The sequence below is a fragment of the Pelodiscus sinensis genome, chromosome 20 (assembly GCF_049634645.1).
Source record: "Pelodiscus sinensis isolate JC-2024 chromosome 20, ASM4963464v1, whole genome shotgun sequence".
NCBI lineage: Eukaryota > Metazoa > Chordata > Testudines > Trionychidae > Pelodiscus > Pelodiscus sinensis.
In genome coordinates, this window is record NC_134730.1 from 8,843,643 (window position 1) to 8,868,341 (window position 24,699).

The 24,699-nt window shown below is 43.1% G+C and overlaps 1 protein-coding gene across 2 annotated transcripts in view; it reads right to left on the minus strand.

The window, feature by feature from the left end:
* SEC14L1 (SEC14 like lipid binding 1) overlaps positions 1-24,699 on the minus strand; it is a 111,594-nt gene that overhangs the window by 28,766 nt on the left and 58,129 nt on the right. For both annotated transcript variants that reach the window (XM_075903576.1, XM_075903577.1), the window contains 6 exons: positions 14,147-14,296; positions 13,919-14,050; positions 6,695-6,823; positions 6,233-6,467; positions 3,022-3,131; positions 1,316-1,505 (listed from right to left, as the gene is read on the minus strand). In XM_075903576.1, coding sequence (XP_075759691.1) covers positions 1,316-1,505; positions 3,022-3,131; positions 6,233-6,467; positions 6,695-6,823; positions 13,919-14,050; positions 14,147-14,296 — 946 coding nt within the window. The remainder of the gene's footprint in view (positions 1-1,315; positions 1,506-3,021; positions 3,132-6,232; positions 6,468-6,694; positions 6,824-13,918; positions 14,051-14,146; positions 14,297-24,699) is intronic.

Here is a 24,699-nt window from a genome sequence, read left to right on the forward strand (position 1 = left end):
AGCCAGCACGGCCTCCGGCGTAGGCGACCTCGACCCTTCCACCTCAACCGATGACGGAAGGAAGGTAGTGAGACTAATGAGGTTTTGCGCCGCCTCAAAGGTGTCCGGCATGGAAGGGTGGTGCAAGGGTAATTGCCCTGGACTAAACGGACGTCCCGCTTGCTTACGCCACACTGTGAAGGATGATGACTTGTGCACTGGTGACTCGGCACCGTGATGTAGGCCTGACTTGGATACTCAGCTCGGAGACCTACCACGAGACGTTCTTGACCTCCTCGGTGCCGGAGAGCGAGACCGGTGCCAGGCCCTCGATGCTGAGGCCCGGCCTTGGGATGGACCATCCTACGTGGACGCCGGTGCACTGTGCACCGCACAGTGTAAAGCTGTAAAGCTGTAAAGCTGCCTCCATGAGGAGAAGTTTTAGACGAGAGTCTCTCTCCCTCTTAGTGCGTGGCTTAAAAGACTTGCAGATCTTACAGGTGTCCGTAAGATGGCCCTCAACCAGATACTTCAGACAACTGTCGTGAGGGTCTCCTTTGGGCATGAACTTTGTGCAGACAGCGCACACCTTAAAGCCTTGCGGCCCTGGCATTCCTCACCCCTGAAGGGGGAGAAGGAAAACAAAAAGACACTAACTATCTAAGTGAACTATTTAGAACTATCTACAATACTAAGAGAAATGGGAACCATTAACTGATCTAAGAGAAAGACACACTCCAACAACCGTCACAGGCGGTAAGAAGGAACTGAGGTGGGGCAGCTTCTCCTCATGGAGGCAGGGGTATTTATGCCCTGCCATGGTGGCGCCACTCCAGGGGGCGCCCTGCCAGCGCTACGGGTACCGCTAGGGAAAACACTCTGGAAGACGCGATGCACGTGGTGCGCACACCTAATTTGAATGGACAAGAGCAACCACTCGAAGAAGTATGTTTATTTACATATATATTTTAATCACTAAACAGGATAATAATTTATACTCAGCATTTTATAGCTTCTTTCACCCACGTAATTCAGAATGCTGTATAAATGGGATTAATAACTCTCACAACAGCTCAATGGAGAACATTTACCATTTTTTACAAACGTCTCAAAAAACCTAAATGATTTGATCAAAATTAGCGTCAGAGCTAAGAACAAGGAATCAGGAGTCCTGTTAGTTTGCCTACTCTCGCTTTCATACTACATTTCACTTAAAAGCAATTAAGTTAGTGTGGTTTGCAAGTACTGCCCACACTCTCCCAGCATATATCTGATGAATGTTCAACAAAGTTATTTAATTCTGATTATAAAGTGGTCATCAGTATCTAAAATGTACCTTTGTCATGGTGATGCCAACCTCCTGCATAATAATCTTGCAATACTTGTGGTGGGTTCCAGGTATCCAGAATATAGTCCACCTGGTGCTGTTTACGCCATGTTAGTGATTGGCAAAGGATCTCTCTGGCTTTGTCAATATTGAAGTCCCGGGCACGCAAGAATCGTAAAATGTGTTCATCTTTTGGGATCTATGGGAAAACAATTACTGATTAAGGTCTGAAACTTTGACATTTAAAATCAGCCAATTTACAGAAACTTGAATGCAAATATACAGATTGAATTTTACTACTAATTAAAGGAAGACAATTGCAAACTTATCAGAACATCACTTTAGGGATTTTTTTTTTAAGAGGACAGGAAAAAAAGAGTAAAGAAAGAAAAGTGCCTCTTTGGTTTAGAAGTTTCAGAGGGGTAGCAGTGCTAGTCTGTAACTGAATTTTTTTAAAAATAACGAATAGTCTTGCAGCACCTTACTACTACTACTACTAAACCCTTGTACTCCAAGTGGAGCATAGGTCCCCTACAAGTCTCGTCCACTTTACTCTGTCTCGAGACAAAACTTCTAGCTGACTCCAGGAGTACCCCATTTGTCTTCCATCAATCTCAGTAGATCTTCTCCACATTATCCAAGGTCTTCCTCTTTTGCGTTTTCCTTGTGGGTTCCATGTGAGAGCTTGTTGGACTATACTGGAAGATGGTTTTCTGAGAATGTGGCCTCGCCATCCCCACTTTCTTCTCTTGATTTGAATGTCAAGGGAGGCACCTTAGAGACTAACAAAAAAAATGTAGATGGTATCATGAGCTTTCATGGGCACAATCCACTTCTTTTAGCTCCATTGTTACAGAACTGCAATCTCCCACGGGGAAGATAAGTGCATTGTTTGCACAATCACTAGGCCTTCTTAGTTTTTGAACTGTATCATGACTTATTCATTTCTTGTTCCAGACAAGAATTGAAATTAGCAAAAATTTTCTGTTCAAGCATTTATTCTAGGATCCTCCCATGCACTCTGTGGAATAACGAGTTTTAAGGTTGCAAAAAAACCAAGATGATCACGCTTCTTTAATTCATCCAAAGCAAATATTTGTGAGATCTTAACGTGGGAAAATTTTGACCGTTTGTGTGTAACAAATGACCAAAGTGTACATCTGAAGAAATGGCTTGTGCTCACGAAAGCTCATGATAACATCTACATGTTTTGTTAGTCTTTAAGGTGCTATTAGACTATTTGTTGTTTTTTAAGTTTTTCCTGATACAGACTAACTAGGCCACCCCTCTGAAGCTTCTGTGTGTAACACAATACTATCATATAAATGTATGGTTAGATCCCTCTTGGTTATAAAACCCTTCTACAATAAAATATGTTTCTGCAGGAAGAATAGAAGACACTGGCAACATTGTATTTCATACCTTTGACAATCATACAGAATATGAGGACTGCTCATGCTTTCTCTGTCCTATCTAAAAATAACTGGATTAAACAACCAATCATTGGAAGCAGATTTGAGGATCAGACATAGTCACTCCACAATAACTAGATATAAGAAATGAGGTCATGTCATACAAGGCAGACATCTGAAACTGCTTGGCTGTCAATTCCATGGGATGGATTATTAATATTCTGTTAATTCAGTGACGTTCATCTTGTGTATTGTGTACTTTTCTGAAACGCAAAAAGCTAAAAATGGTGACTAGCTTCTTACTTTGCCCTTGTGTGTTTCCTGGAGCCACTGTCGAAGCCGAATGAGGCAGCTTTCCTGCAATGGTGTCAAGTCACCCAGATACCGCTTTATGTAGTCTGCATCAAGTTTGTCTGAAATGGTATTTACACATTGTTACAGCAATTATTAATTACTAGGTCAATTATTTGATATGGAAGAACCCATGTTCTTATTTTCAGTCAACATGGCTCATACTTGTCAGCTTTAATTACATTCAATTGAATTAAAATGATAATTTCTGAATTGTTGAGTTTAAGAAAAAATAAATGAACACCTTAGCTAATATCTTACAAGTGAGTTGCCTTTCCTCTGCGCTTGGCATTCATCCAAGATTTTGCTATACTCGGAATATGACCAAAATGGTAATTGAATTAGTTTCTTTTAATCTCTGAAGGTCAGACTTTTTCCTTTGGTATAATCTAGGGATGTTAAATTTAGGTTACTTTGATAGAATTTTTATCGACTACTTGATTACTCAATAGCGGAAGACAGCCCCGTTCAGTCCTGACTCATGCTGGGACCAAACCCCACTGCAGCTCTAGAATTTAAAAGGCATTAGGAGCCGAGGCGCCTGCTTCCCCCCACCCCTCCACCCCACTCCTAATACCTTTTAAATTGCAGAGCCGCAGCTTTTGTCCCTGACCTAGAGCGAGCAGGGACTGAACCAGGCTGCCTGCCAGCCCAACTCCTAAATTTAGTAGGAGCTGGGTGGGCAGGCAGTACAGCTCAGTCCCTGCTCACGCTGGGTCAGTGACCAAAGCTGCAGATCTGAAATTTAAAATGCAGTAGGAGCCAGGGCACAGGCTGCCTTTTAAATTGCAGAGCTGCAGTGGGGTTTGGTCCCAGCACAAGCCAGGACTGAGAGGGGCTAATTGCCCAGATGGCAGTAGCCCAACGGGGGGTAGATGGAGAGGAGCAGAGACAATGCTGAGGGGAAACTGATTCCTCCCCCCACACCCTTACTGCCTTTGATATAGAGGCAGCAAAGGATGGGTGGGGAGGAGAATACAAGTTGTCGACTAATCCACTACTCTCTGTGCATTATCATTGAATATACCAGAGGGCTGCGTCTAGACTAGCATGATTTTGCGCAAATACTTTTAATGGAAAAGTTTTTCTGTTAAAAGTATTTGCGCAAGAGAGCGTCTATGCTGGCATGTGCCTTTGTGCAAAAGATTTATTCTAGGTTGTATTAACAGGTGTGTTGTAAGCAAAACTCGTGAAGTCATTCTGCCACTCTACTCTGCACTAGTTAGGCCTCAGCTGGAGTACTGTGTCCAGTTCTGGGCGCCACATTTCAAGAAAGATGTGGAGAAATTGGAAAGGGTACAGAGAAGAGCGACAAGAATGATTAAAGGTTTAGAGAACATGACCTATGAAGCCAGGCTTCATGAACTGGGCTTGTTTAGTTTGGAAAAAAGAAGATTAAAGGGGGACATGATAGCGGCTTTCAAATATCTAAAAGGGTGTCACAAGGAGGAAGGAGAAAATTTGTTCCTCTTGGTTTCTGAGGATAGGACAAGGAGTAATGGGCTTAAAGTGCAGCAGGGGAGGTTTAGATTGGACATTAGGAAAAAATTCCTAACTGTCAGGGTGGTCAAATATTGGAATAAATTGCCAAGGGAGGTGGTGGAATCTCCCTCTCTGGAGATATTTAAGAACAGGTTAGATAGACATCTGTCAGGGATGGTGTAGACGGAGCTTGATCCTGCCTTGAGGGCGGGGGGCTGGACTCGATGACCTCTCGAGGTCCCTTCCAGTCCTATGATTCTATGATTCTATGAAAAGCATCCGTGCCATTGAGCTTTCTTGCACAAGAATACTTGTGCAAGAGGGCTTATCCCTGAGTGGGAGCGGCGGAGTATTTGCGCAAGAACCACTGATTTTGTACAGTACAAAGTCAGTGTTCTTGCGCAAATACTCGCGGCCAGTGTAGACAGGCAGCAAGATTTTGCGCAAAAGCATTTGCTTTTGCACAAAATCTTCCCAGCTGAGATGTAATAGAATTAAATTTAAGTGAACATGTAGATGGAGTATATGAATATTCTCCATCCACAGTTAAGGAAGAATTGAAACTACACATTAGGAAGAATTAAGTATTTTCCAGATACATTTGGAATTTAGTTTTGTTGGTTTTTTTAGCATAGTCAAAGAACAGAGGGGCCCTCTTCTGTTGGAAATGCTAACAAACTGTGATTTTGGTCTCTAATCTATTGACGGTGAAAAGCTCCCAGTTTTGGTTCTGGAGGGCTAACCATTTGCAAGATAATAGGCTGATTTTTGCAGAGCTCTCTGCTTTCTTCCCTGGGAATCTAAACTATTGCTCTCCACTGGTCTTCAGTGTGATTTTTTTCTTTTTTTTTAATGCTGGCCATTACTTAATCACAGAGTCAGCTACCAACACACTTACCCAGGTTCCAGATAGACATTAAATGTGGTAAGTGTGTGTGTATGTGAGGATTCCCAGAACTGGTCAGCACCAACATGAGTACAGGTTGGAGCTCCATGGTCCAGCACTCTCAGGACCTGAGTGGTCCCAAAGAAGGTAGTTTGCTGGACCATGGGAGGTCAGGCATAGGGTTCTCCCGGGGCTTCCCTCCAGACCACAGCCCGACCAATGTACTGCCCCCAGATGGTTGTGGGGCTTCACTCCCAGCTGCTGCATCACTCTGGCCAGCGGGGTTCCCTGCCTCAGGCTGCCGGCGCCAGCTTTGCTTCCCTGGATAACAGAGACTTCCCTATCCCCAGCCAGCGAGGGCTTCCCAGCCAGTGGAGGCTTTGTGCCTCCAGCTGCAGGAGCTCCTTTCCCCCAGCTGGCAGTGGATCCATGCCTCCAGCCAGCAGGGAGGCTCTTTTTCCTTGCTGGTGGAGCTTTTCTCTTGGTTGACAGGGGTCCTTGTCTGGTCCTGCCCCGGCTGCTGGCTAGGCTTCCTGCCCCCAGGCCATTGGCCCTCCAGACTGCCTACTGGCTGAGCTCCCAGCCACTCACAACCTGTGGCCGAGGATCTTTGATCAAGCAACATCCTGGGTCCAGCAGGACCAGAGTACTGGATCACAGAGGTCAACCTGTACTAATGAAACAGAGACTAATATGAGGGTCTTCAAAGAAGCAGAGCTTCTTTCTACAAGCATTTCAAATAAACCAACTAAAAATGAGAATTCAAACAGTCCACAGAGGAGATGCCAAATATACCATCAGGTGTTCCTGCTGTGGGGTCTGATGGGCTGCTGGAGGTGTTGAGCACTTCCTTATTGTTTTGTCCCTCCTTGATGGCAGTATCTGGTACGCTGATAACAGGAGAACTTGGCTGTGCAATGTGGAATGTGCTGTTTTCTAATTTATACATAACAGGAATCGTCCAACGAGGAACAAATGTTATCCCTTCTTCTTCCATCTGCTTCAGGTAATATTCTATTATTTCCTTCCCCTTTGAAACAAAATTATGTTTTAGCCAATAAAATGTCTTAGATAAAAACAGGACTTGTTTAGAAATGCAATAAAAGGCATCCCAAAAGAGAACCCACAGATCTCTTTCTACACACTCTTCACAATATCCTGCACTACAAGCACAATTAATCTGTTAAGAGACAACAGCTACGTTTTTAGCGTTTAAATCTAACTAGTCAGACATCTACATCGTGCCCATGTGCTCACCTTTTTTATATTGCTTGTGTATTGTTTCATGGCAATCTTTTCCACTGTGCTTTCAAAGCCAAAGAAAGACTTGATATCTAGGCTTGCTGACTGTTCAAAACAGGTCCAGTCTTCATTATCCGGGTGAACCTATTGGTGGAGGACAGCAGAGTCCACATGGTTTGGTTACTCTTTGCACAAGGTACACTTTCTCATATAAATACTTGGATAGTCAAAGTTCCATATTTAAGCATGTCAACTGTCATCTAAATGGAATTTGAAACCTCTGGTCCCATTTGCAAAATCCAGATTGAAAAAGGTAAAAGTTAGTCAACAACAAAAAGAAAAGAGAAAGCCTTCATATGGGCTCTATAAAACCCATCATGGCATATTTTCTCTTAACAATAACTAGGTGGAAAAAACCCTGTCCTTCAACCCGCTTGGATTATTTACTGCAGATAAAACTGCAACACATTAGCACCACTTACTACCAAGGAAGTTGCATAATCTTTTCTGGATAAAAAAGAGTTTGTACTTGGTCCTTCTGTGTAAATGCTACAGAAAAGAGTATAACCTCTACGGGGGTTGCCAGTCAGAATGAGTCAGAGTTTACACCGAGCAGAATGCCTTTTCCTCCCCCGTCTTTCAAACTTCAAAGACGTTCCTGATTGTCCTCTCTTCTTTCATCATAAATTTTTGGTTTGGGTAACAGGGATGTTAAAAGGTATTTAATTAACCGGGTCACCATCTGTCCCCGTCCCTCCGCACTGCTGCCTCTAACACAGGGGCAGCAGCGCAGAGGAGGCATGGCAGCAGCCCACGAGCTGGTGTGCATGGTGAGTAGGCTTTTAAACCGGCTCCCTGCACATACCCGGCTCTTAAGCCAGCTCCCTGCATATACTGGCTCCTGCCTGCCTGTCCCCCGATACAGAGGCAGCAGCGTGGGAGTGGGGTAGGTGGCTCCCTGCGCATATCAGGAGCTTGCATGTAACCATGAAGGATAACCAATGAGCCCAGGCTCATCAGTTAACCATGTACATGGCTATTTTTTCACATCTCTATTGGGTAATATTCCATGCTTGCAAGAGGAAAGACCTATAAAGATCATTTAGTTTAACCCTGGCTGAACTAAAGGTTATTCCAGAGGAAGGTTATTCCAGCACTTAATCCAGTTTAATGCTTAATGTTTCAAACAATGGAGGTTCCAACTCTTCCTTTGGAAGATATTCCACAGTATAATAGGTTTCATAATGATTTGGCTATAAAATTGTGTTCTCTCTTATGTTCATAAAATAAGAAATCTGATGTTAAATAGCTTGGGCATCCCATACAAACATAAAACATGCTAATAAGAAGCACAGAAGCATGCTGAAAGTATGCTTTATTTACACAGCTAAATCAATCTAACTGATTTTTAAAGAGACATGTTATCTTAAAATAGGGCTGTCAAACAATTAAAAAATGTAATTAATCATGTGATTAAAATTTAATCATGCTTAATTGCACTGTTAAACCATTATAAAATAAGATTTATTAAAATATTTTGGATGTTTTCTACTAGGGATGTGAAGATTTAACCAGTTAACCGATAAGTCTCACCCTTACCAGGTGAGGGTTACCAGTTAAGGTTATCTGGAGCACTCCCTGCTGGAGGTGGGCCTAGGCACCCTGCAGGCAAGGGCTGCTCCAACCAGGATGCTATGACCACCTCCACACTTGCTGTTAGCTAATTAAACAGCATACTATAAATAGTATTTTCAATTCAACTAATAAAAGTATTGCAGCACAATCTCTATCATGAAAAGTGAACTTACAAATATAGAATTATGGACAAAAATAACCTCATTCAAAAATAAAACAATGTAAAACAAATATATTGGAAACAAAAGGAAGACCAAGGACAGAGTCAGCCTATTGCTCAGTGAAGAGAGGAAAAAACAATACAGAAAATGTGGAAATGGCAGAGTGTTTAATGACTTATTTATTTCGGTTTTCACTAAAAAGGCGGTGGTGATGCCTAAAATAGTGAATGCTGGAGAAAGGGAGGTAGGTTCAACAGTTAAAATAGAAAAAGAACAAGTTAAAAGTTACTCAGAAAAGTTAGATGTCTTCAAGACTCTAAGGCCCGATGAAATGCATTCTAGAATGCTCAAGAAGCTGTTTGAGGAGGTGCCTGCTCTTTGAAAAATCATGAAAGACGGGAGAGATTCTGGAAGACTGGAAAAGGGTAAACATAGTGCCCATCGATAAAAAGGGAAATAAGAACAACCCAGGATACTACAAAGCAGTCAGTTTAACTTTTGTGCCAGGAAGGAATGGAGCAAATAATTAAGGAATCCATCTACAAACATCTAGAGGATAAGAAGGTGATTAGTAATCATCAGCATGTATTTGTCAAGAACAAATCATGTCAAAACAACCTGACAGCCTTATGGAAATGAGGGAAGTGATAGATATAGTATACCTAGACTCTAGTAAAGCATTTGATATGGTCTCACATGACCGTGTAACAGATAAACTAGGGAAATATAACCTAGGTGGGGCTACTATAAGGTGGGTGCATAAATGGTTGGATAACCGTTCTCAGAGAGTTATCAATGGTTCACAGTCATGCAATAAGGGCATCACAAGTGGAGTTCCACAGAGAACAGTTTTGGGATTTGTTCTGTTCAATATCTTAATCTACAATTTAGATGATGGCATAGAAAGACCATTTATAAAGTCTGCAGATGATGCCAAGCTGGGAGAGGTTGCAAATGTTTTGGAAAATAGGGTCATAATTCAAAATGATCTGGACAAACTGGAGAAATGGTCTGAGGTAAAAAGCATAAATGTATTCAACAAGGATAAATTCAAAGTATTCCACTTTAGGAAGGAATAGTTTCACACATACAATGTGACTATTTAGGAAGGAAAACTGCTGTGTTGCAGGGCACTATTTGAATCATGGCAGGTGGATTGGCGCAAGCCCACAGATACCCGATTTCATGGATGACAGAGGACCACATCTTGGGGATATGTTATCCGAGAGCCAGCAGAAGCATGCTCGGTGTCTTGTGGAAGCATTCCAGAAAACCATGACAACATGCTCTGGCTGGATTCCGGTGGTGTCCCATACCATCCAGATCATTTCAGGCCAGGTGGTCCGGGAAAGTAATTGCCCCCTCCCATGACACAGGAGGGAAGTAGTTGAGCAAGAAGTAGAAACAATAGTGGAGCTCAGGGTAATCAAATGTTCACAGAGCCCCTGGTGCTTGTGCTGAAGCCAGATGGGAGCATCCAGTTCTGCATAGACTTCTGGAAAGAGAACACCATCTCCAAATTCAATGTATATCCAATGCCTCAAACGGAAGAACTTCTAGAGTGCCTGAGGACTGACCATTTTATCATAATCCTTGATCTCACAAAGGGTTACTGGTAGATTCCCCTGAATCCAGGGTCGTGGGAGAAGACAGTGTTTATTACCCCCTCGGGACTATTCCAATTTGTCAGGATGCCCTTTGGCTGTCATGGGGCTCCCGCAACCTTCCAGCGGATGATGGATCATCTGCTTTCTGCCCACATGGAATATGCTGCAGCCTACATTAATGATGTAATTTATTTATAGCTGGAATTGGGAAGAACATTTATTACAAGTAGCAGTGGTCCTGCGGACCTTCCAAGATGCAGGCCTCACAGCCAATCCGAAAAAGTGCCAGACTGGATGGCAAGAGACCACGTATCTAGGCTACCATTTGGAATAGCGCCTCATCTGTCCCCTGGTGGGGAAAGTTGAAGCCATCCAGATGTATCCAGTACCCACCACTAAGAGGAAGAGGTGTGGCAGTTCCTACAACTAGCCAGGTAGCCAGGTACCTGCAGTTTGCAGCTATCACTGCTCCCTCTCATTGCTCTCCTCGCCAAATATAACCCACAAAGGTTATATCTGATGGTCGATGGAGTGCAAGATAGCATTCCAGACCCTCAAGAATGTCTTATGTAGGGAGCCTGTCCTATTTAGCTCCAACTTTGACTGGCCTTTATGGTCCATACAAATGCCTCAGACATGGGGTTAGGAGTGGTGCTCTCACAAGAGATAGATGGGGAAGAACACCCCCATTCTCTACATTAGCCGGGAGTTGTTTCCCCAAGAGCAGAAGTACTTGGTTATTGAGAAAGAGACTTTGGCCATAAAATGGAGCATCAAGGCACTGTGCTACTATCTCCTTGGAGACTCTTTTATTTTGATCACAGACCATGCCCCTCTAAAGTGACTACATAACATGAGGAACACAAATGCCTGTATAATGAGATGGTACCTGACCCTGCAACAATATGTCTTCACCATCCAGCACAGGTCGGGAAAGAAGAATGCCAACGTGGACACTCTGTCCTACCTAGGGTAAGATCATGGAGCCAGTCCCCAACACCCAGTGAACCTGCTGGAGAACCAAGTATGCACAGAGGGAGAGAACAGAAGTGATCCAGGGATAGCTGACCACAGTTTGGCTGAGCCAAAGCTGGGATCAGCATGTTGCGATCTGGATCCCTGCTGACTGAGCAGCAGACCATTCTGCTGTTGTTAGGGCCTTGGGCTGAGACGCAGTGGAGTGGGCGGTTCTGCGTCCCCCAGCCACCCAAGTGTCAGTCTTCTCTCTCCCCCACTTCAGGCCAACTATCTGAGATTGCTGGATCTTTGCCCAAGCAAGGATTCCCGACTATTTGCTTGCTTTGCTGCTCCATCCTGACCCAGGGCCTGGGCCACTGGATTCTGATGGTTTGTTTGCTTTGCTGCCCCGCCCTGAGCCAGAGCTCGGGCCTTACTATTCACTTGCTGCCTGCCTTGAACCAGAGCTCGGGCTATTGATTGTTTGTTGCTGTACCGTCTTGAATCAGGACCTGGGCATCTAACTACCTGAACTGCTTTATTACCCCACTGAACTGAGCTGATCATCGGCATGAGACCCAGGACTTAAAGGTGCTCCTTGGACTGAGGTGCAGTAGCCGCCCACTGATGCAGAAGGGGAGGAGCCCCTCTGTGAGCCCTGACTAATGACTTTTACATGCTGAAAGAGATAAAAAGTTTTATCATCATTTTGGGCTGAATTAAAAGGAGTATTGCAATCAAGAAACAAGTAATAATTCTTCCACTCTAAAGTATGCTGATTAGGCCTCAACTGGAGAATTGTGTTTCTTCAGGAAAGATGTGAAGAAATTGGAGAAGTTCCAGAGAGGAGCAACAAAAATTATTAAAAGTCTAGAAAACATAATCTGTGAGTGATGACTGAAAGAACTGGGGTTGTTTAGCTACAAAAGAGAAGACTCAGAAGGGGCATGATAATAGCTTTCAAATACCTAAATGGATGTTACAAGGAGGAGCTGTTATTTTCCTTAACCACTGAGGATAGGATAAAAAAGCAATGGGCTTAAATTGCAGCAAAGGAAGTTTAGGTTGGACATTAGGAAAAACTTCTTAACTGTAAGCTGGTTAAGCGCTGGAATAATTTGCCTAGGGAGGGTGTGGAATCTCCATCACCTGGGGATTTTTAAGAGCAGGCTAAATAAACTTCTGTCAGGGGCGAACTAGACGGTGTTTGATCCTGCCGTGAGTGCAGAGGATTGGACTTGATGACCTCTTGAGATCTCTTTCTGTTCTAGTATTCTATGAAAAAAATTTAGAGACTAAAAGTCTGCTCAGTCCAGTTTCTTGTTCAGCCAATTAAGTTTTTTTTTTTACATTTGCAGGAGATAATGCTGCCCGCTTCTTGTTTACAATGTTACCTTACAAGTCAGAAAAAGTGTTTGCATGGAACTGTTGTAGCTGGCGTCGCAAGATATTTTACATGCCAGATGCACTGAAGATTCTTATGTCCCTTCAGGATTTAACCACCTCTTGCAGATGATGGGTTCTGCTCTGTAACAATCCAAAGTAGTGCAGACCAATACATGTTCATTTTCATTATCTGAGTCAGATGCCAGCAGAAAAGTTGATTTTATTTTTTTGGCAGTTTGGGATTTGGTTTGGAGTTTGTTGTTTCTGCATGGGAGTGTTTCTCTTTAAAGATTTCTAGAAGCATGCTTCACACCTTGTCCCTCAAATTTTGGAAGGCATTTCAGATTCTTAAACCTTGGGTTCAGTGCTATAGCTATCTTTAAAAAGCTTTTATCAGTACTCTCTTTGCATTCTGTCAATCTGCAATGAAAGTGAAGCATGTCCTCTAGAATGGTGGCTGGACCATGCAGGGGTATACGGATGTTTAAGAATACCTGACATCTAAAAGGTTTGCAATACCAGCTACAAAAGTCCCATACAAATACCTATTCCTGCGACACTGTAAAGAAATAAGAAGTGGGCAGCATTATCTCCTCTAAACAAATTATTTTGTTTTAGCAATTGACTGAGTGCAAAGATTTGTAATAAAAAATAAAGTGTGAAGCATACACTTTGTATTCTGTGTTGTAACAAAAATTACTATATTATAAAATGTAGAAAACTATCCAAAATATTTATTAAATTTCAATTGATATTCTTTTGTTGACAGTGTGATAAAAACTGTGAATAATCACAATTAATTTATTTTAGTTAATCATATGCATTAATTGTGATTAATCCACAGCCCTACTTAAAAGGGATTTGTTTTAAATGTGCTATTACAGCAAACCCTCGCCATTCGTGGTGGATGCATTCCTGGCACCACCGCAAATGGCGAAATCCATGAATACTGGAAGCAGTGGCTCCTGGCTGCAACGGTGAGCTCACCGTGGCTCCCATCCCCGAGATGAGCTCCCTGCAGCTCCCAAACTCACCATGGCTGTCAGCAACCGCAGGGGCAGGAGTCACGGTGAGCTCCTAGAATCTTCCAGCTGCCACTGTCAATGTGGGGGGAGGCAACAGGCCTACCTCCCCCGGAGCTGTGTCCCCTCTTAGGCTGGGTGATGGGATGCATTGGGGGATAAGAGAGACCCGCAATATGCAAAATTGTGAAGAGCATATGTATGGACTTGAGCTTCTCATAATCAGAATCTGTCAAATGTCTGTTCTCTATAATGTGGGAATATGTCCAACCGACAGGAAACCAAATCTGCATCAGGGTTTTCAAATGCTGATTACTTTTAACACTAGCAGCAGTGCCCATAGCACAGGCACAATAATAATGCTGATTTTTAGGAGGAGCCAAAAATAATCCATCTTCTGGTTATTAGTGCTGAATGTCAATGCCAACCAGACCCAATCTATAGAACTGTTAGATTTTCTCTGTTACTCACTGTGTAACAGCAGTGCTCATTAATGATGACTCTGTTAGAAAAGGTTTCATTGTAGGCCTCTATGTGCAAAGTTCGATCTTGTCTGTTCAAGGAGTTCTTCTGGACAAAGTAAACATAATCTACTCCTGCAATCTGAGAAAGATTACCACAGATTTTGTTAAAGATTTCAATTTTTGTGGGTTGGTATAAAAAATAATTATAAAAACCATTTTAAAATTATTTAGTTACCCTTTTCAATAATCGTGGTGCATCTATATCCAGTTTACAACGCCTTTCGATCACATGAATAGCTCCATCTTCACTCTTGAATTCATTCACAATATCACTAGCTACAAACATTGGGATTAGAGGACATGTGGGAAATCTTCTTTCATATGCCTACAAAGATAGAAAGGAAGAAAGAACAAAAGCTTAATCAAGAATAATTCTACGGACTGTACAAATTCTGTTACTCCTGCAAGCTTTTTCTTTGGACACTACTGTGTTTACAAATGCCGGCCAGCCATCATACTGATTTCATTCTTTTGGTAAGAACAGCAGGAGTCTTTCATCTCCACTTTTTTGCAATTACTACCAGAGCTGGCACTGCCAAGAAACAGATTGGTTTCAAGACAGCAAGTTTCATAGCATATCAAGTATTAGAGCGTTTCATGTATTGTTCTGCTTGCAATGCATGGTAAATTTTGACTTACACAGAACACAGGAAGCATTTTTTTCAGGGAAGAGGATGACAATGAGCATTGATCGCTCTTCCTTTAGCAATAGGAACATCAAGTCTTTACGAGACTCTGTTATCATAAGAATACCTGAACACTTTCCATATCAGCATATTTACATACCTATTTAACTTTTGCTAATCTTGCAAGTTTGGGCTGGCCAGGAGTTTATTTTACAAGATAAATAATACACCCTCCAGGTTCAGAAGGGTGCCTTTTAAACAAGGAAACACTTTGCACAGATGCTTTCAATTTACATTTTTGTTGCTGAGATGAAGCTTCTTCGACCTTACTCCCTATGCAATTTTTAACTATTTTAAAAGTATACTTTAGATAGTTTTCCTTCCTCCCATATCCCTATTTTCAGATTGTTGACTTCCATTTCCATTTGAGTCGAAGTGTAGCTGTCTTCCAAGGCCCACCTATTTACCAATGTGCTCTTGCTAGAAGACCAGAGACAAGGAAACACTAATATAAAGAAAGAAAACAGGAAAGAAATATTATGACTTATTTTTGGCTTACACAAAGGGATATGTCAAGCCTTCTGCTATTGCAAATATTTTCCAAAGAAAGTTTCTCTAAGGCTGTGTCCAGACTCCATGCCTCCGTCGACGGAGGCATGTAGATTAGCCACATCGGAAGAGGGAAATGAAGCCGCGATTAAAATAATCGCGGCTTCATTTAAATTTAAATGGCTGCCCCGATCTGCCGATCAGCTGTTTGTCGGCAGATCGGGAGAGTCTGGACGCGATGCCCCGACAAAGAAGCCTTTCTTCATCGACACAGGTAAACCTGGTTTCACGAGGCTTACCTGTGTCGATGAAGAAAGGCTTCTTTGTCGGGGCATCGCGTCCAGACTCTCCCGATCTGCCGACAAACAGCTGATCGGCAGATCGGGGCAGCCATTTAAATTTAAATGAAGCCGCGATTATTTTAATCGCGGCTTCATTTCCCTCTTCCGAGCTGGCTAATCTACATGCCTCCGTCGACGGAGGCATGGAGTCTGGACACAGCCTAACTGAATGAGTGGCTCAACTCACAGCACACTTGCGACCCTATCAAAAACACTTGAGGACCATGTGACATCCTCAGGGCAATACAGTAGTACACATATCAGCTGTGTCTACACTGGCATGAATTTCCGGAACTGCTTAAAATGGAATACTATTCCGTTTTCAGTTTTTCCGGAAAAGGAGCGTCTACATTGGCAGGCTGCTTTTCCAGAAAAGCCCTTTTTCCAGAAAAGCATCTGTGGCCAATGTAGACATGCTTTTCCGGAAAAGACTACTGGGCTGTCTACACTGGCCCTTTTCCGGAACAGTGTTCCGGAATAAGGACTTATGCCTGAGCAGGAGCAGAATGGTTTTTCCGGAATAGCGGCTGATTTTGTACAGTAGAGCATCGTTGCTATTCCGGAAATTCAGGGGCCAGTGTAGACAGCTCGCAGCTTATTCCGGAAAAGCGGCTGATTTTCCGGAATAAGTGGCCCAGTGTAGACACAGCCATCGTGTAAATGGGTACCATCACAATGGTAAATGGGTTACCATGCCTTAACAAGTCATTACCCTTATCTACTTGAGCCTGTTACACCTTTGTACAGAAGACCCTGTACATTTTAGTTAGCTGTGAGTCTTTGCTTTTGCCAAACAATTGTTTTTTGTAATTGGTCATTAGTGTTACTCAGTTATAAGCGGGGCTGAATGCTGCCCAATACCAAGAAGAGTAAATAGCCTTCAAAATAAGTTGATAAACATTTACCATCTTTTTGTATTGCTTCTTTCATAAATTCCCTGTTACATTATTGTAAATTGCAAATTTATACAGAAAACTATTTTTCTACTGTTTCATCTCTTCAGTTTATTTTAAATCTATTATGTTCCACTAATTAGGTTTAAAGCACTTTTACTTCTGGGCCTCTTTGCTGCATCATGTTAATTTCTGACTTCATCCCTTAAGGCAACCTTTCTTTCCTTTTGCATTGTGTGTTCAACACCAGAAAATTTCAGTATTATTTGCTTTGATGTTCCAAAGTTTTACTGAATGGCAAGCAAAGAGATTCGCTGATGAGTATTTGTTCTACTTCTACTGAAAATGAAGACTGAACTAAATGACTTTATTCAATTTGGAAAGGAACAAAATAATCAGTTCCTGGAGTTGGCAAGCTGAGTGCTAACAAGAACAGAACACTCACAGGCTTCAGACAGATTAACAGTAACAAAGGATACTTTCTTTTGTAAGGAATGTACAGACACACTACTACGGATTGTTCTTAGTCATTTTTGTTTATAGAATCATAAAATCATAGGGCTGGAAGAGACCTCAGGAGGTCATTGAGTCCAACCTCCCGCCCAAAGCAGGACCAATTCCAACTAAATCATCCCAGCCAGGGATTTGTCAAGCCAAGACTTAAAAACCTCTAGGGATGGAGATTCCAGCACCTCCCTAGGTAACGTATTCCAGTGCTTCATCACCCTCCTAGTAAGATACTATTTCCTATATCCAAACTAGACCTCCCCCACTGTAACTTGAGACCATTGTTCCTTGTTCTGCCATCTGAGAACAGCCTCTCTCCATCCTCTTTGGAACCTCCCTTCAGGAAGCTGAAGGCTGCTATCACATTCCCCCTCACTCTTCTCTTCTGCAGACTAAATAAGCCGAAATCCCTCAGCCTCTCCTCACAGGTCATGTGCTCCAGCCCCCTAATCATTTTGGTTGTCCTCCGCTGGACACTCTCCAATGCGTCCACATCCTTTCTGTAGTGGGGGACCCAGAACTGGATGCAATACTCCAGATGTGGCCTCACCAGTGCTACATAAATGGGAACAATCACTTCTCTAGATCTGCTGGCAATACTCCTTCTAATGCAACCTAATATTCCCTTCGCCTTCTTGGCTACAAGGGCACACTGTTGACTCATATCCAGCTTCTCACCCACTGTAATCCCCAGGTCCTTTTCTGCCGAACTCCTACTTAGCCAATTGGCCCCCAGCCTGTAACAATGCTTGGGATTCTTCTGTGAACCTCATCAGATTCCTTTTGGGCCAATCCTCTATTCTGTCTAGGTCACTCTGTACCCTATCCCTGCCCTCCAATGTATCTACCTCTCCCCCTAGCTTAGTATCATCCACAAACATGCTGAGAGTGCAATCCATCCCTTCATCCATTAATAAAGATGTTGAACAAAACTGGCCCTAGAACTGATCCTTGGGGCACTCTACTTGAAACCGACTGTCAACCCGACCGCCAACCTGATGTTGAGCCGTTGATCACTACCATTGGGCCCGACAATCTAGCCAGCTTTCTATTTTCCTTGCAGTCCATTTATCCATTTAGGGTATTTTCATTGCTTTAAATTATATACAACATCCAATGTATTTCTTTAATACAGGGCTATTCAACTTTTGAAGCCCTGGGGGCCACAATTATACTCACAACACATGCCAAGGGCCGCAACTTAATTATAGTTACACAGACATGCAAATATATGCAAATAGAGTCTTTCACACTTATCTCCATTTCTATTTATCTCTGCAAAAGTGAATTCCATCTCCCAAACAGGTTTGACAACCTGGTGTTCATCCAACAGACATCTCTTCTTTGTTGCCATTTTTAATGCTTCTTATTCAAAAGAAAATTGTATACCAGTGTTTTGGGTGTTTAGCTTGAAGCTTCAAGTTGTACATTTTTTGGAGTGATTTTACTGTAAAAAGAAAAGTTTCCAAGCCAGAGAGCTCCAACCAGTGGCAGTTGGGGAGCTGGGTGAGTCAGGCCAGACACAAGAGGCAAAAAAGGACAGGGGCCTGTGAGCCTCATCCTGGATTCCCACAGGGCTGATGTCCTCACTCGGGAGTCCATCGGTCCATGAGGGACGGAGGCAGGGCTGCCCAGCCATGGCGCTGGACCCAAACATGGCCAGTGTGAGCCAGTCATCACCTCTATCACCTCTGAGGCACTGCCCGCAAGACTAAGCAGCCAGCACTTCACTTCGCACAATGCCCTGGCGCTCCTAGCACCTGCTTCCTATGGGCTAGAAACACTGACATCCTGTATCCTTCTGTTCCAGCCAGCCTGTCCACTTGTGTCTTTCAATGCTCATTCCACCTGGGAGACACCTTGCTATTGTGGCGCATGTTCCCAGTGGAGACCATGTTCAAAGGTCTCACCCGCGGGCTGCATGTTGAGCCTCACGTAAACGCAAATGACATCGCAGGCTGCAAACAAATGGGCCGTGTGCCGCGTGTTGAGTAGTCCTTCTGTATTACATGGCAACAACACAGCCGTCTCTTAGGAACAAAGTATTAATTGGCAAACCACACAAAATATTTAATATTACAGGCAGTCCCCGGGTTACGTACAAGATAGGGACTGTAGGTTTGTTCTTAAGTTGAATCTGTATGTAAGTCGGAACTGGCGTCCAGATTCAGCCGCTGCTGAAACTGATCAGTTTCAACAGTGGCTGAATCTGGACGCCAGTTCTGACTTACATACAGATTCAACTTAAGAACCCCAGGCATCCCCAAGTCAGCTGCTGCTGAAACTGATCAGCGGCTGATTCCAGGAAGCCCCGGGCAGGGGCTTCCTGTAGTCAGCCACTGGTCAGTTTCAGCAGCGGCTGACTTGGGACGCCTGGGGCAGAGCATAACTACATCAAAATCCAGCCAAAAGGATAATCAAAATATATGTCTGGTTAAAATAGGAGGCCAAGATTACAGAGTTTGGAAGACACAAAAAGGGAGATACCATTAGAGGAAAACAGGAGAAAATAAATAAAAAATACAGCCTTTTTACTAAAAATCTATTAGGTATAGTTTTTCCTAGTGTTTCGTGGTGATTTGAGCCAGGTTTGTGCGCATATGTTTCATTATTCTGATAAACAGAGTCAATATAAATACAGCACAAGATAGCACAGTTAAGTTACACCTATAAGGTAGAAAATTAATCTTTACTAATTAAGTTAATTGTTGCATATTTTCTTGTCAGAATTTCACTTTACAAGCCAGCCTTGTGTGGGGGATATCAGCTTTTCCCCAGGGCTGGCCTAGGCTGGAGGAAAGTGGTCAGTCACATTGGCTGCCTGTCAGCTTCTACCTGGGGGCCTTTAAGTCACTAGTGCAATTTACAAAAAGAGCTAGCTGCATGCAATCTTTTAAAAGTTGGCTTGAGGTGAATATTTGGGAAAACACTGCACACAAGTGTTGACATGTGGCAATGCACAAGGGTAAAGAGGTGAACCCCCCCCCCCCAAAAAAAACCTTCTACCTGGGGCCAGCCCAGGATGGGAAGGGTGGAGTGGCAGGTCCTCAGGGCTGTCCCCTGCAACGAGGGCAGTGCTGCCAGGGCGTTGACAGAAACTTCCCAGGGCCTCCTGAGCCATTCTGCTTTGCCAGGGCCAGGGTGTCAACAGGGCATGCTTTCAGCAAGTGGTCCTGCTTTTAGCAAGTGGTTGGACTTGACATCCTGAGGTCTCTTTCAACTCTATGATTCTAAAAATCAAGCAACAGCGTTCTGGCTAAAAGACACAACCATACATCTACACATCCTTCAAAGAAGTTTTAAATCTGGAATTTTGTTGCTCATTGAATCTGTACTTTATAATTTCCTACTAGCCTCTGGAGAACATTTGTATATTCTGACATATTGAGAGGTGGCATTTTAGTTGATGGAACAAACATAATATGGTGAAGCAGCTTGAACTTGAAATGTAATGGTCTTGTTAAATTACTCTTTAAACATATCTAAAGAATGTTAATGGCAAGAAAGATACAAAATTCTGTGATAAGAATAATTTAGACCAAAAAATATAGTATTAAGGTACCTCTTCCCCAAATGCTTCCCTTGCCAATTCACATCTACAGTACAAGTCAAAGGGACTACAGGTACTTCACCTCCAACTTTGCTAGTGTTTCAACACTAAATATACAAATGTTTCCTAAGCTACAACACTAGTTTTAAACACATACCACTATTTTTCCAAATCCTGGGGAATGACTAAAAGAAAAAAACTTAAGAAGGCATCAGTGGCAGGTGATAAACTGGGAGGCACTATCTTTTATAATACAAATGCTAACAAAATATTTCAAAACATGTGGCTACAACTTGAATACCAATGATGTGATTCTCTTTTTGTTTAGAGCTTCTCAAAACCAGACCTGATATTAAATGAATGCTCTAAAAAACTTGAGAGGATTAGCCATTTGCTAAGTCCAAAGAGAAAATGGCCCTAGCACAGACAAATTAAATATGCTACAAAATTATATTGGTTTTATTACCTTTTTCCAATCTCTTTCCTACAATCTATTTTATACAAGGCCTTCCATCAGTGGATATCAAGTAATTTATGCACATGCAGGAAATCTGTGACAAAGTTTGATAAGAAGTTACACTGTAATCATCACTATGGTAGCTAAATGTGAATATATGAAAGTGAAACTGGGAAACTGACTGTTTCTTTAGAAATAAAAAAAACAGACAATGTATTCTAAATTCATTCTAAATCAAGAGAGACTTTTTTGGCTTCAAACGGAGAGAGGGACTTAAAACTGCAAGAACACTATACTCTTTAGGAACATTCAAGATAAAACTTAAGACACACTTGCAACACAGGACCACATGTGCAAGCTCACATCTTCAATTTGCATATACAAAACAGTTCATCATGTGTTCTCTCACTCTGTGCCCATGCAGATTGAAGTGCTGGCATCTTCCAGGCAATCTAAGGATTCACAACCTAGCAGGACACTGTGGTAGCGTGCCAGATTGTACTCCATTTCAGTCTGATCCTGGCTACTCCCGTCTTTCTGCTTTCCATGCTTCAAATGCTAACCATAGGGTAACAGATCATAGAATCAGAGAATACTAGGACTGGAAGGAACCTCGTGAGGTCATCGAGTCCAGTCCCGTGCCCTCATGGAAAACCAGCTGCCAATCTCCAGAGCTGGGATACTGGTGGCCAGAGTGACCATTTTGAATCTCTGTTTTCTTATATATTTGTTTAGCAATCTAAGATCAAGGTTTGGTCTCCACCTGCCTGTCTTCTTTTCTATGAGGAAACAGTGAGAGTAAAAACCAGTTCTGTGGAACTCTGGGGAAACTGGTTCTATGGCACCCTTTCACTAGACCATATTACAACAAGGGGTAGATCACCTAGTGGAGCAGATGAGCTACACCTTGTTGTAATATGGTCTACTGAAAGGAGTCCCTGAAAAGGGAAGGGGTGGGTGGATGGAGGAAGAGGAAAGGGATAGTGTAACCTAAGGAGATAGTTTGTATTATCCACTTGTCAGAGGTAATAGTTTTCCAGTCTTGCAGAAATGGTAACAAACGAAAGTGGAATAGTTTGGTACATTATGAACTTCTGAGGTGGGTGATGTGGTTTTCGGTCTCTCGACTGCTGTTTCATATTTGCTTAGTGGGTTGGGACCAGTGGCTGGGGGTTGTGATTCTGAGGACGTCGTCTTTGTTGTCTATTTCGCCTGCGCTGTTGGTATGGCTGGTAATGATAAATGGGTTGTGGGTACCTTCTCACCATTGAACGGGAGATCTTCCATCGATGGTTGGACTTGGCAGGGAAAAGCAGAAGATTTAAACCATGAGGCTCATCTCAGACACAGCTGTGGCCATTGTCCTCGTGGCTGCATCTGCTACGTTACGTGTGGCTTGCAATGCTATGTATGATACCGTTTGCCCTTCCGAGATAATAGCTTTGAATTGTGTCTTTTTATTTTTGGGGATACCTTCAGCTAAAGTGTTAAGTTTTGCCTAGCTGATAAAATCATATTTGCTGAGTTAAGTAGCGCAATTCACTATGTAAAAACCATTTTATATTTAGCTAGAAGCCATTCTGTATAACAAAAGCCATTTCAGTTTCTTGTGTCTGCACGAGGGAGTGAACTGGCCTTCACCGAGATGGGGAGAGACCAGAGGGATGCGCTGTTGGAATGTGTTGTTAAACTATTTTGAGCTGAAGCTGGAACTCCTTTTTAACCTGTTTCTTTCTATGCTAATAATAATTCCTCTTTGAAGTTCTCTTTGATTTCTTGCCCTGACGTCAAACTTGTTTGGTTAAGGGTATAAAATACTAGGATTAATTGTATTAGCCAGCCTTACTGGGCCCGACTTTGCTGGGACCACGTTTGGCTCACTTTGCTTTTATTGGCCAATAAAACTGTCTGTTTAGCCATGTAAACTAAGTAAGGCATTTGCTTCGACAACTACTCTCATTTGAAGTGTAGCCGAAGCGTAAACCTTTTTGCCGAATGAGTCTAATCTTTTATTGTCCTTCTCTGATGGAGTGGATCTGTTCTGTTGTTTATTTCTCTGCTGTGCAGCATCCACTATAAAGGAATTGGGTGGAGAGTGTGTAAAAAGAAATTCAGAGCTCTTGAGGGGGACACAGTATTTCTGATTTCATGATGTTTGCATGTAGATGGGATGGAGGCAGGTGTTTGCCACAAAGTTTTAGAGGGTTCAAGCAAGGTTGGATTCATAAGTAATGCTATCTTTGCAGATGACATCAACTGGAGGATGTTGGTGAGTTCATGATGAGAGTCCTCAACTTTCTCCATAGGGATATTCAAATCATTTGCGACTCTTTTAAAGAGATCTTGAAAAGAGGAAACCTCATCTGTGTTATTAGAGGATGGTGGTAGGATTGCTTCCTTCATGCCTGAAATTGAATTTGCGTGGGCTGAAATTGCTGAAGTTGAAATTGGGGAATATTGGTTTTCACTCTCATTTCTCCCCATGGACATATGGGGTGATTGTGTCACGGGTGAGCGAGGTTTCGCCATATGTTTGGTTTTTAATGGCCTCCTATGTTGCTCAGGCCAGTGTGAGGGGTAAGGCATAGGCGGTGGCATCCAGAGGTAAGGAGCCCAGGGAGCCATTTGTGCTCTGACAAAATCTGATAATTTGATATTACTGACCCTTCTGTATATGGCTTAGGTGAAAAAACAGCTAAAACCTCTCCCTCATCCATTGAGAGGAGGGAACGGGACTCAGAGTCATCGGAGAAGAGAGAGTTACTCACCTTGTGCAGTAACGTCTGTTCTTCGAGATGTGTATCCCCATGGGTGCTCCACTCGAGGTGTTGGGCTTGTCCTGGCGCCGCAAACCAGAGGATCTTCAGTAGCAGTAGCCCCCCCACCAGACCGCGCAGCATGCGTGACCGCTGTTTCGCGCCTCTCAGTTGAACGCGGTCCGGCTAGTCAGTTTCCTCCCAACCGGAAGCATCTGAAAAATACAGAAATATAACTTCGAAGCAGGGAGGAGGGTGGGACGTGGAGCACCCATGGGGACACACATCTCGAAGAAGAGACATTACTGCACAAGGTGAGTAACTCTCTCTTCTTCATCGAGTAGTGTCCCCAATGGGTGCTCCACTCGAGGTGAGTCCACAGCAGTGGTCCGATGACAAATGCGTGCTTCGGAATCATCGATTCTGCGCTGCAGACAAGACCGCGTGAGCTACTGCTGAGTCAGTCTTCAGAGAGTTTACAAGAGCGTAATGTTTAGCAAAGGTAAGATTAGAGGACCAGGTAGCTGCTCGGCATATGTCCTGTAATGGTACTCCGCGAAGATAGGCAGTGGATGCTGCTATGCCCCTAGTAGAGTGAGCTCGAGTTCGGTCAGGCAGGGGTTTGTTCCGTAAAGCATAACAACGTCTAACGCAGGAGACAATCAAGCCTGATATGCGCTGTGCAGAAAGCTGTTTGCCCTTGCAACGTTCAGCTGTAGACAGGAATAGTCGTTGAGATTTTCGAAAACTACGCGTCCTTTCGAGATAAAAAGCCAGCGCTCGTCTAACATCTAGAGTATACAGACGGGAGAAGAATGAGGCTTTGGGAAGAACGTTGTAAAACACATGGGTTCATTTATATGAAAAGCAGAATTGATCTTTGGCAGAAAGGCCGGATGTACACGAAGTACCATGGCATCACTGGAAAACTGTGTGTACAGCGGGTCTGCCGAGAGAGCTGCTAATTCACTCACTCGCCGCGCGGATGTAATAGCCAGGAGGAACACCACTTTCATTGTAAGCATCCGTAAATCAGTCGATGCTAAAGG